Below are 13,139 nucleotides of genomic sequence, written 5' to 3'. Positions count from 1 at the left end.
CACTTGTGGGGGAGCTCCAATGTTTAGCCACATGGGGGCTCTCCAAACACGACATGGTGTCCGCTAAATATTGGAGCCAATTTTTCATTGAAAAAGTCAAATGGCGCTACTTCCCTTCCGAGCCCTGCTGTGCGCCCAAACAGTGTTTCCCCCCACATATGGGGTACTCAGGACAAATTGTACAATAACTTTTGGGGTCCAGTTTCTGTTTTTACCCTTGGGAAAATAAAAAAAATTGTTGCTAAAAGATCATTTTTGTGACTAAAAAGTTAAATGTTCATTTTTTCCTTCCATGTTGCTTCTGCTGCTGTGAAGTACCTGAAGGGTTAATAAACTTTTTTAATGTGGTTTTGAGCACCTTGAAGGTTGCAGTTTTTAGAATGGTGTCACTTTTGGGTATTTTCAGCCATATAGACCCCTCAAACTGACTTCAAATGTGAGGTGGTCCCTAAAAAAAATGGTTTTGTAAATTTCATTGTAAAAATGAGAAATCGTTGGTCAAATTTTAACCCTTATAACTTCCTAGCAAAAAAAAAAAATTATTTCCAAAATTGTGCTGATGTAAAGTGGACATGTGGGTAATGTTATTTATTAACTATTTGTGTCACATAACTCTCGTTTAACAGAATAAAAATTCAAAGTCTGAAAATTGCGAAATTTTCAACATTTTCGCCACATTTCCATTTTTTTCCCAATAAACGCAAAAATTATCGACCTAAATTTACCACTAACATGAAGCCCAATATGTCACGAAAAAACAATCTCAGAACCGCTGGGATCCGTTGAAGCGTTCCTGAGTTATTACCTCATAAAGGGACACTGGTCAGAATTGCAAAAAACGGCCAGGTCATTAAGGTCAAAATAGGCTGGGTCATGAAGGGGTTAATCTAGAATTATCAAAACACTGATACAAAAAATGTTATCAAACCATTACGAGAAACTGTTTGCAGTGCTTCTAACATTATTTTTTCAACTTAGAAACATGACTTGATGGTTGGTATAATTTCAAGCCAATGCCAGGAACATGTTAATGACTTCTCTGTATTCAAATAATCCGTATGGTTGTCAGATCAAAACAGTTTATTCCTTTGAGCAAAAAGGAGATTTTCTAAGTGAATATGATCAACCCATCTTCTACTCTTGTATTTGATGCTATTGACAATGACAAAACTAAGACATTTCTAGAATTTTCTTGACTCCATGACATGCAGAAATGTTAGTATACTTCTACTGAATTGGTTACTGTGTGTTCAATAAATGTGGTTTCATTCAGAGCAAATAAAAAGAATTGTTCTGTTCTGTCCAGCTGTTTATGACAAGTCTAGCCAACTGAACTCATATCCAAGGACACAATACGCAAATTATTCCATAACATTGTGCCAAGTTCGCCACCTGATATAAGATCGATGGGTCCCATTGTTCAGGTCTCATACGCCATCATGAGACCCTGGGTAGCTCTGTCTCTGCTTCTAGCTGGTAAGCCATCTGAGAAAGAAAAAGAACTTTACACTTTTTCTTCTTCAATTTTTAATAGTGCAAACGATTCTTTTAAAATGTCACCATGACTTGATTTTTTTTCATAAATCAATAGTACACATGAAAATAAGAAACTGTAGTATATGTTTTTAGATATGGTCTTCCTGGATTGATCATTCCCAAAATTCTCAATTAACATGTAAAATATGTCTTCTGTGTATACAGATTTTCCTGTTACTGAGATAGGAGATGAGAGTTGGTCCTTATGAAGTTCTATGGAGAAATGAGGAGGGTAAAGCTAAAGGCAGACATTCTGCTGCAAGTTCTCCCGAATCACCAATCACACTTTTCCAAATTTTTCAAATCCTATTTATAATACTAGCCTAAAGTACTTGCATGCATATGTATAAAACGTCATCGATTACATGTCATATAGTTACACATAATGTATAGATGTATGAGTTCAGTAATGTTATCCCTTGGTAGTTTCTTCAGAAGAGAAAGGCCAATGTCTAATTCAAATATGATGGTGCAGCCGGGAAATTAAACACTTACTGCCAGATTCTCCCGCAAAGTGTCATTGTTACTGGAGTGTCTAAAGTGTGATCATCTCATTGTTGGGGAAATCCAAGAAAAGAAAAAGACTTTTCCAAGTCATCTGACCACTACCTTACATATCTGGATCAATTTCTATTAAAAAAAAAAAAAAAGTACTACAACATTACAATTTCTCAGTATAGATCTCATGGTCATGGGAGAATTGCTGAGCAATGCATGGATTAGAAAAATTGTATACATCTATATACATTTTTTTTTATCCATACATAGCTTTTAAGTATTTGGGATCACATTTTTTGCACCAAAAATTGGTCATCAAATTTTTTTTTATTTAATGTGCCCTAATTTAGTATTAGTATTTAGTGATGTTTACAATATCGGAATGCTTATTGTTGTTGCCACCCTAAAAGTATGTTTTTCTCAACAGTGACTTTCGTCTCAGGTCGACCTGAGTCTAAAAATCTCCTACAGTTTAGAAAAATAATAAAATGCATAATACCAGACAGCCGTCCCCTGGATGAATACAATGGCTATGGATGCTACTGCGGACTTGGAGGCTCTGGTGCGCCAGTAGATGAGCTTGACAAGTAGGTCCCTTGGTCAGAAATTTATCTTAAAGGTTTTCCCTCCTACAAAGAATGGAGAGGTCTGTAATTTTTACCGTAGGTACACTTCATCTGTGAGAGTCAGAATCTTAAAAAAGTCCAAAAAATCCATTGTATGATTTTTACATAATTAATTTGCATTTCATTTCATAAAATAAGTTTTTGATACAATAGAAAAACAGAACTTAATATTTGGTACAGAAACCTTTATTTGCAATTACAGAGGTGAGATGTTTCCTGTAATTAATGAGCTTGTTTGCACACACAGGAGCAGGGATTTTGGCCCACTCCTCTATACAGATCTTCTCCAGATTTTTCAGGTTTTGGGGCTGTTGCTGGGAAACATTGAGTTTCTGCTCCCTCCAAAGATTTTCTATTGGATTCAGGTCTGGAGACTGTCTAGGTCACTCCAGGACCTTGATATGCTTTTTATGGAGCCACTCCTTAGATGCCCTGGCTGTTTGTTTGTTTGAATTGAAAGAGGGTGAGCACGCCTCTAAGAACTTGATTCAATAGTCAATAATAGTCAAAAAATATAGAGTGAGGCAACGCATTTAGTGAAGTGAACCTTTTATTCACCAATGATTGCAGACATAGGTTATAGGTGATAGGTTCTGTTCTCATCTACATTGGATCCTCGGTTCATAGACTTTATCCAGACATGACCGAAAATGCTGAACACAATAGTGCCACATGACGTACTATTTTGTCCAGAAAATATGGGACCCAATTCCAAACATCTGAGTAGATATGGCCTCTCCGGCACTGTCCTTATAGCTGTCAGCCTGTAGCGTTTCGGCGCTTCAATTTTTTTCATATTTCCTTTTTACAGGTATACACTGGAGTTCCTCTTATTGATTTAGAAAGAATTTGTCAACTAGTGATGCTGACTTTTGCTTGTTCTTTCACGCAGATGCTGTCAGATTCATGATGATTGCTATTCACAATACAAGTCAATTCAAAACTGTAATATAATATTTGACAACCCTTACACGGAGTTTTATGCATACAGCTGTACTGACAACACTGTGACCTGTAAAAGTAAGTATAATACTCCATGAGCAGAAAAACATTCCTATTGTTATGGAGTCGGGATGAGCAAGCACTAACATGCTCGGGTGCTCGAATCGAGTAATTCCTAATAGTCGCATGCTCGTTTCCAGTAATGAGTGTAATGGGAGTCAATGGAAAAGCAGAGCATTTCTATGGCAGACCCTACAGAGAGATCTGGGGGGCAGTGAAAATGTTCAAATAGATGGGACAAGTGCTGAATGGACTGAGAACAGCCCCCTGGAAGCTTCTCTGAAAGCCCCTTCACATTTAGCGACGCTGCAGCGATCAAGACAACGATGCCGATCGCTGCAGCGTCGCTGTGTGGTCGCTGGAGAGCTGTCACACAGACAGCTCTCCAGCGACCAACGATGCCGAAGTCCACTGGTAACCAGGGTAAACATCGGGTTACTAAGCGCAGGGCCGCGCTTAGTAACCCGATATTTACCCTGGTTACCAGTGTAAATGTAAAAAAAAACAAGCACTACATACTTACATTCTGGTGTCTGTCCTCCGGCGTTCTGCTTCCCTGCACTGTAAGCGCCGGCCGTAAAGCAGAGTGGTGACGTCACCGCTGTGCTCTGCTTTACGGCCAGCCAGCGCTGACAGTGCAGGGAAGCAGAACGCCGAGGGACAGACACCGGAATGTAAGTATGTAGTGTTTGTTTTTTTTTACATTTACACTGGTAACCAGGGTAAATATCGGGTTACTAAGCGCGGCCCTGCGCTTAGTAACCCGATGTTTACTCTGGTTACCAGTGAAGACATCGCTGGATCGGCGTCACACACGCCGATTCAGCGATGTCTGCGGGAGGTCCAGCGACGAAATGAAGTTCTGGCCTTCTAGCTCCGACCAACGATGGCACAGCAGGATCCAGATCGCTGCTGCGTGTCAAACACAACAATATCGCTATCCAGGACGCTGCAACGTCACGGATCGCTAGCGATATCGTTGTTAAGTTGTTCAGTGTGAAGGTGCCTTTACTCCAAGATCACTGCTGAGAACAATGGGGTCACACTTTTACTCCACGTTAAGGACTGACAATAAAACATTCCAAATCGACGAGAAACTGCATTTTACAGGAAGAAAAATGTTAAGAAGGATTTTTTCCTGCATAATGGCTTGTATATAAGGCAACGTATAAAAATGATTTTTAAAAAATTATAATTTAGGTAAAGCAAAATTGATGATTTTTTTGTAAAAAAAATATATAGGAAAAATATGAAATTTGAATTTATGAAGGATGCAAGAACTGCCAAAAATCAGGGACTCAGAGGGACTCAGATACACCTTGTATTAGACATATAGGAGGGCCTCGAACATATTCTGTTCAAATTGCCACGTATTGGTCCCCTAGACTCATAAAGGATGTGCACTTTTGAGGGTTATACCAAGGAAATGTACTCCAGACCACGGAACAGTCTATGGATGAGCAATATAATATCGATAACAAGAGTTTTGGTGCGTTTTTGCCCGAGTTTTAGGTTGACTTGAGTGAAGACAATGTTGAAAAATGCAAGGCAGTACAAACAGAGAATTGACATGCTGAGGATTATTTTGCGCACCAAATCTGCAAGTCAAAAATACTTTACATGTGAATGACACAAGGTTTCTCATTCACTTTGCTGGAATCTGGTTTTGTCACAAATCCACGCTGAAAAAAAACGTATCAAATCTACAACATGTGCACACGGCCTAAAATTTTGAACAAGTTTTTTCAGGCTTATACACCAACAAACTCTACCCAAGAATATATAAAAGTCTATGGATGAGCAGTATAAGAACGATAATTTTTTTAGCTAGATTTTTTTTTATCTAGCAACAATTAATACCTACATATGGCCAAAAGGGGTGTACAAGTGTGTACTTCCAAAATACATTGTACCCAAAAACTTGGGTACAAGAAACCCGGATAACCAAATGTACCAATTCTAAAACATTAAAATTAATAGCAAGGGGTTGAATATATGCACTGAGTGAACCCAACCTAGTTACAATAGAGAATAAAAACAAAATGTATACTACTGATATATCCTCAAACACTGTAATAAACTTCCATAAAAATAAGTCAGCATAGTATACCGAGGCCATCTAGTGGGCACACACCAAAATGCAACCATTTGTCGGTATAAATTAACAAACTGTAGAATTAAAATCCACATCCCAGGTCAATGCCCATGCCGATTCCACCCAGATTTCTTCTGTACTGTTTGGATGAGATCTTGTAAAATATAATCGTCACTGCTTCTACTGTAATATGAAAGAAAGTGCCGATGGAGAATCCACATAATAGCCCTCTGTGTGAACATACCATACTGTAAAAGAACTGTTTCCTTTCAGAAAACTTTGTTATAACCTAGTTATAAAAAAACAAACCCTATCGGGCCAGCGACAACTCTTTGCCACTGCCACATTATCTGTTGTTTGGCTGCAGTGGTGATGTCATGTCAACAGCACTGCAGCCAATCATTTAGCTCAGTGGTTCTGCCACTAAGTTCAGTGATTGGCTACATCGCTGTCTACGTGACGTTATCTCTGCAGTCAGTGTATGGTTTAACGTTTTGTGAATGGTGACATTTCTTTAAACTTAAAGGGTTTTGTCCAACCTTAAGTTACAAGTTTGCAGTCACTTTGCTATCTTGGTGCGTTGTGAGGGATTTTCGATGCTGGGAGTGGGAGGTCGCGTGACTGTGAGTATGCCATATGCATATTTTCTGCCACATTCCGACTAGACAGTTTCTGGTGATGCTCAATACACTTGCATTGAGCCAAGGTCACCCAATCTAAATCGGAATGTGGCCGGGAGTTATGTTTATGGCATACCTGTGGTCACATGACTGTCCAATTCTGATGAATTGTTTCAAAGATAGCTTATGGTCAAATGTGGTGTGAATGGAGACTAATAACTTGTGCTGATGGCATGCTCGGGTGGTCTCTGAGTATTTGTGACTGCTTGGAGATTTAGTTTTCCTTGCTGCAGCTGCATGATTTGTGGCTATTAGACAGCTTGATCACATGTGGGGATTCCCTAGCAACCAGGCAACCCCCACATGTATTCAGGCTGGCTAGCAACTGTAAATCATGCAGCTGAGGTGAAGAAAACTATATCTGCGAGCACTCACAAATATTGGAGACCACCCGAGCGCGCTTGGGAAAACCCGAGCAGCGAGTATATTCGCCCATCACTAGACATTATATTTGGCACACTTACTATTTATAATGTATGCATGTTAATAATTTGATGAAAGTTATTCATTGTATTTTCCTTTCTGTATAGGTAGTAATAACCCCTGTGAGATGCACATATGTGAATGTGACAAACAAGCAGCTCTCTGCTTTTCTAAAGCCTCCTATAATGAGGCATACAAGAACCTGGATAAACGCAAACACTGTTAAGAATGGGACTCACAGCAACAGCTACATTTATATGAAATAAAAATAAATGTTGATTCATGCGGCTGTGCTTTATTTAATTAAAAATTGAGCTTTTGTTTATTTATTGCACTGAAAAGAAAAATTAGCCAATTTTCACCTTCCTGAGCTGGCCAATTTTATACTCCTGACCAGTCAAATTTTATGAGGCAACAATTCTGGAACGCTTCCCAGAGATTTAGAAATTGTTTTTTCTTGACATATTGTACTCTATGGTAGTGGTTAATTTAGATTGCAATTTATCGTTTTTATTTGTAAAAAATATGAAATTTGGCGAAAAGATTGAAAATGTAAAATGTTTACATTTTAATTTTTATACCCATAAACAGATAGTTACAGTATATCACACAATATATTTAATAAATAACACTTACCAGCCGTGTGCCTTCCTCAAAACACTGAAGGACTTGACACATGTCTTGTATCTTTGACCACTGCACACCTGACAACTCCATGTCTGCCATCCTACTGCCTGCCCGTGTATAAGAAATAGGAGAATCAGGAGCATATGGTAAGAATATAAACAGCTCTTTATTGATACAAAACATTTAAAAATATCAGTAATATATAGGGTGCATAAATTCCAATAGATAACAAAAGTAGGGAGGAAACCCACTCCTCTAAGCACCCCACACTAAGCAATTACTACGTATAGGATGAAAAGCACAGAGTGTGCTGTACCCAAGTGGAATGGCAAGCCGATCGGCGGTAAATAGCACAGTGATCCGAACGGATCACAATGGACACAGTGTTAGAAACATAAGTGAGAGGTCACGGATCAGCTTACCAGCTCAGGGGGGGAGACGGAGGAGAGGGATCCCGCCGGAAAATGACCCCGACGCGCGTTTCGCGGCTCTGCCACGCCGCTTCCTCAAGGGGATATGAGAAGGAGCAGCCAGGACCTGCTGATAACCTTCCCGACCCCAATCACATGTCCCTAACCGGCCAATCATGGTGGCGCCAGCGGCGCATGCGCCCGGCGATGCGAAGGTCCTCCATGGAGGCACGGCGTCAGGCCCAGTGCGCATGCCCCGGGAATTAACCCAGAGCGATCACACAGGGCACATAGACGCCCGCCCACATGAAGGAGCCGCCCATCCACCAGGCGATGCGCACGGCCACCGAAAGGGAAACTGGTAAAGGGGACAAATGCCGCAGATATTGATGTCCGAAATGGGACCTCAATAACTCTGCCTGTCACAAGGGAGAGTTAGAGCCCAGATCTACAGGACACCGAAGGAAAAGGAGAAAAAAGGGGAGGGAAAGGAAGGGCATAAGGAACGCAACTACTAAAAAAGTAATTATCAGCATAGGGCCTCGGAAACTCTGCCTGTCAAACAGAGAAGCCGGAGCCGAAATTGGCCAGAAGTATTATGCCAAATCCCGGACAGGACACTATCACTGGCACATATAATGGTACATACAAAACACGGATGTATAACAATAAAGCCGCATAAGTAAACGAGACAGCAATATATAAGTAAATCACATCAGTGCATATATATGCAACTATAATCCAACCCAAAACTAAACAATTAGAAATTATGTATAGATGCAATGAGTCCTTTGATAGTGTGCAGATAAAGAGCGGGTCATTCCTGTCCGTAGTAGGTATCCATATCTTAAGAAGTTGCGGAGATGATGAGGTATGATCCACATGACCAGGGGGAAGGGGAAGGAGACAGCAGTCGGTAAGAGGCCCATAGATGAAAGCGATTACTGATAAATAAAGGAACGAAAACCAAAAATTAAAAACAAATATAAAAACAAGGAAATTAATCCGGCGGGTAAAGGATGGGCACCCATGTAAACAGGATAAATAGCTAAAGATAGGGAGCAAAGCTCAGGGATTCATTGAGACCTCTAGGGGTCATGCAATCCAGCAAGACGATCCATTTCGTCTCGATCTGGGCTAACCGTTTTTTATTGTCACCACTAGGGTTGAGCGAAACGGGTCAAAAATATTCAAAAGTCGCCGACTTTTGGCAAGGTCGGGTTTCATGAAACCCGACCCCTGTGTGGGGTCGGCCATGAAGTCGGCGATCTTTTGAATCTAGAATCGGAATTCCGATACCGATTCCCGATATGTTTAAGATATCGGGAATTGGTATCGGAATTCAGATTTAAGTGTAAAATAAAGAATTAAAATAAAAAATATCGCAATACTTACCCTCTGACGCGCCCTGGTACTAACCGGGAACCTTCCTTCCTTAGAATCAGCCTTCCAGTTCCTTGCGGTGACTTCGCGGTGACGTCGCGGCTTGTGATTGGCCGCGCGGCCGCCCATGTGACCGCTCGCGCGACCACTCACAAGCCGCGACGTCACCGCGACGTCACCGAAGGTCCTGGAAGGGCTGATTCTTAGGAAGGAAGCTGCCGGAAAGAAGCAGGGCGCGTCCGAGGGTGAGTATACCTAATAGGAATATACTCACCCTCGGACGCGCCCTGCTTCTTTCCGGCAGCCTTCCTTCCTAAGAATCAGCCCTTCCAGGACCTTCGGTGACGTCGCGGTGACGTCGCGGCTTGTGATTGGTCGCGCGAGTGGCCACATGGGCGGCCGCGCGGCCAATCACAAGCCGCGACGTCACCGCGACGTCACCGCAAGGTCCTGGAAGGCTGATTCTAAGGAAGGAAGGTTCCCGGTTAGTACCAGGGCGCGTCAGAGGGTAAGTTTTGCGATATTTTTTATTTTAATTCTTTATTTTACACTAAAATATGGATCGCAGGGCCTGAAGAAGAGTTTCCGCTCCTTCAGACCCTGGGAACCATGGAAACCCAATGCACTGCATTGGGTTTCAGGTTTCGGCCGACCCCGACCCCGACTTTTTTATAGGATCGGCCGATTTCACTCGACCCGACTTTTGAAAAAGTCGGGTTTCGTGAAACCCGACCCGATCCTATAAAAGTAAAGGTCGCTCAACTCTAGTCACCACCTCTCACACCCAGATGTAATACATCAATCCCCCTAACCGAAAGCAATTTAGGGTTACAGTTGTGATGTGATCTAAAGTGTCGAGGGATTGTTTTTAAATCTGACACTGTGAACACTGTCTTGGCCGCGCCAATGTCCCGCACATGTTCCCGCACACGGACCCCAAGTTCACGTGTGGTAAGGCCCACGTAGATCCTTGGGCACGGACAGGTGGCGTAATATATGACATTTGTGGTCCCACAGGAAATACGCTGTCTGATTTGAAAAGTTCTGGACCCATCACTGGATTTAAAGTCAGAACAGCGCAGGACATTGGCACAGGCAAGACAGTGCCCACATGGAATACAGCCCACCCGGGGACCACTCGTACCAAACGGATTTGCTGGTACAGGAATATAATGGCTCCTGACCAGCATATCGCCAAGATTCATGCCCCTTCTCGGGGTCATGAGAGGTAGGTCGCCTAGGGCAGCACGCAGGGAGGGCTCGGTCTTGAGAACAGGCCAGTGCTTTTTAAGGATTGAATGCATACTCTCCCACTCATGATTGAAGGTGGAGATGAATCTAATGTGATCACCTCCACCCTCAGCACGACGTCGAGTGGTAGGGTACAAAAGATCACTCTGTGGGGTTTGGCGGGCACGGTCATAACCGGCTTTGATGGACCTGCGGCTATAGCCGCGATCCTCAAATCTTTGTCTAAGATCTCTCGCCTGTGATTCAAATCTAGCCTCAGAGGAGCAAATTCGCCGCACCCTGAGGAACTGTCCGACCGGGACGGCCCTCACAGTGGCTTTGTAATGAGCAGAAGTAGCATGCAGTAAAGAATTAACGGAGGTGGGCTTTCTGAAAACATCTGTCTGGATGCACCGGTCAGAATCGACCTCCAGACGGACGTCCAGAAAATCCACCGTAACCTCACTAGAGGTATATGTGAGCCGTATATTCTGCATATTCTTATTCAAAGTCTTCATGAAATCCTCGAGCTGGTGAGCAGATCCCCCCCACAAAAACAAAATATCGTCGATATAACGATACCAGCACAGCACATGGGCAGCGGCGAGTGGGCCCCCGTCGCCAAAAATGTCCCTCTCCCAGGCGCCAAGGAAGAGTTTGGCGTATGAGGGCGCACAAGCCGCGCCCATGGCTGTGCCACGTTTCTGTAAATAGAAATTATCTTTGAAGACAAAAAAGTTATGGGTGAGGATGTACCCCACCAGCTCGAGGATAAGCTCACACAGAGGGCCGTCCAGGTCGGAGGCCCCCAGGAAGCGGCGAACAGCATCCAGCCCATGGGAGTGATCTATACATGTATACAAACCCTCGACGTCGGCAGTAACAAGAATTGTATCTTGATCCACAAGGATGCCATCAACCCTCGATAGGACGTCCGTCGTGTCTTTAATGTACGATGGTAAAGTCTCAACAAGTGGTTTGAGATAAAAGTCAATAAATTGACAGACGGGATCACAGATGCCGTCAATACCAGACACGATCGGACGCCCCGGAGGGTCGAGGGCATCCTTGTGGATTTTTGGCAGCAAATAAAATGTTGGGACCCTGGGTGACTTGATGGTCAATCCATCAAGTACCTGTTTGGTAATAATATTAGCCTCAAAGGCCCCAATCAATATATTTTGTAATTCCCGTGAAAAGGAGACCATAGGATTGGAGGATAGCTTGAGATATGTATTAGAGTCCTTGAGCTGCCGGAAAACTTCCCGCTCGTATTTAACACACGGCCAGACCACCACATTCCCCCCCTTGTCCGCCGGTTTGAATACTACATCTTTCATTTCTTTGAGTTGTTTTATGGCATGGCGCTGTTGTGACGTTAAATTGTCAAACGTCCGCCGTGAGGATAGTTTTTTAAAATGCCTGCCCGTGTATGTGTATCCTCCCACAAAAACATAACAGCCCGCCTCTGTTCGCACAGTCTCTGAAGCATGTGCAGTGTGGAGTTCCACCTTGTTGCAACATCGATTATTAGGCGATGCTGGGGAAGAATCAGTGATCGCTGATGGTTCAGCATACGGCTGGAGTGTACGGGCGACCGGTGGATGTGCGGGCAAAGTCTTCGCACCTTCAGGAGCAGGGCTGGTAACTCCGGAAAATTTTTCAGGAAGCACTGCACCACCAGGTTCAATGTGTGAGCCAGGCAAGGAATGTGTTTCAGTTCTGCAAGGGCTATGGCAGCCATAAAATTCCTTCCGTTATCACTGACTACCTTGCCTGCCTCAAGATGTACACTGGCCAGCCATGACTGAGTTTCTTGCTGCAAGTACTCGGCCAGTACTTCCGCGGTGTGTCTGTTGTCGCCCAAGCACTTCATTTCTAACACAGCCTGCTGACGCTTACCACTAGCTGTCCCATAATGGGACACCTCATGTGCAACACTGGCAGCTGCGGATGGAGTGGTCATGCAACTGCGCTCTGTGAACGAGCTTTCGCTTCTGGAGGAGGAGGAGGAGGAGGGGTGGCGAACGCCTACAGCAAACTGTTTCCTAGACCGTGGGCTAGGCAGAACTGTCCCACTATGGCTGTCCCCTGTGGACCCTGCATCCACCACATTAACCCAGTGCGCCGTGATGGACACGTAACGTCCCTGGCCATGCCTACTGGTCCATGCATCTGTTGTCAGGTGCACCTTTCTACTGACTGATTGCCTCAGTGCATGGACAATGCGGTCTTTGACATGCTGGTGGAGGGCTGGGATGGCTTTTCTCGCAAAGAAGTGTCGACTGGGTAGGTCATAGCATGGTACTGCGTAGGCCATCAGGGCTTTGAAAGCTTCGCATTCAATCAACCGGTAGGGCATCATCTCTAACGAGTTTAGTCTAGCAATGTGGGCGTTCTAACCCTGTGTATGCGGATGACAGGATGAGTACTTTCTTTTCCTAACGAGAGTCTCTTGTAGGGTGAGCTGGACTGGAGAGCTGCATATGGTGGAACTAGCGGGGGTGGTGGTGGACATGGCGGATTGAGAGAGGGTTGGTGATGGTATTCTTGATGTTGCCCTACATACAGTGTTTCCTGCCAAGAACCTTGTGATTCCCTGACTGCTTTGGCCTTGCGACAGTACCTC

General features: G+C 43.5%; 1 protein-coding gene across 1 annotated transcript in view; it reads left to right on the top strand.

Moving 5' to 3' along the window:
- The window catches only part of LOC138649726 (cytochrome P450 2J4-like), a 137,111-nt gene extending 129,967 nt beyond the window's left edge, over positions 1 to 7,144 (top strand). The window contains exons 9-11 of the mRNA XM_069740369.1: positions 2,462 to 2,621; positions 3,553 to 3,680; positions 6,968 to 7,144. Of these exons, the coding sequence (XP_069596470.1) occupies positions 2,462 to 2,621; positions 3,553 to 3,680; positions 6,968 to 7,086 (407 nt within the window). The 3' untranslated portion in view covers positions 7,087 to 7,144. The remainder of the gene's footprint in view (positions 1 to 2,461; positions 2,622 to 3,552; positions 3,681 to 6,967) is intronic.
- The last annotated feature ends 5,995 nt before the right edge of the window (positions 7,145 to 13,139 follow it).

The sequence above is a fragment of the Ranitomeya imitator genome, chromosome 9 (genome assembly GCF_032444005.1).
Source record: "Ranitomeya imitator isolate aRanImi1 chromosome 9, aRanImi1.pri, whole genome shotgun sequence".
NCBI lineage: Eukaryota > Metazoa > Chordata > Amphibia > Anura > Dendrobatidae > Ranitomeya > Ranitomeya imitator.
Note: the sequence above shows the minus strand (reverse complement) of the source record. Positions and strands in the feature narration are given on the sequence as shown.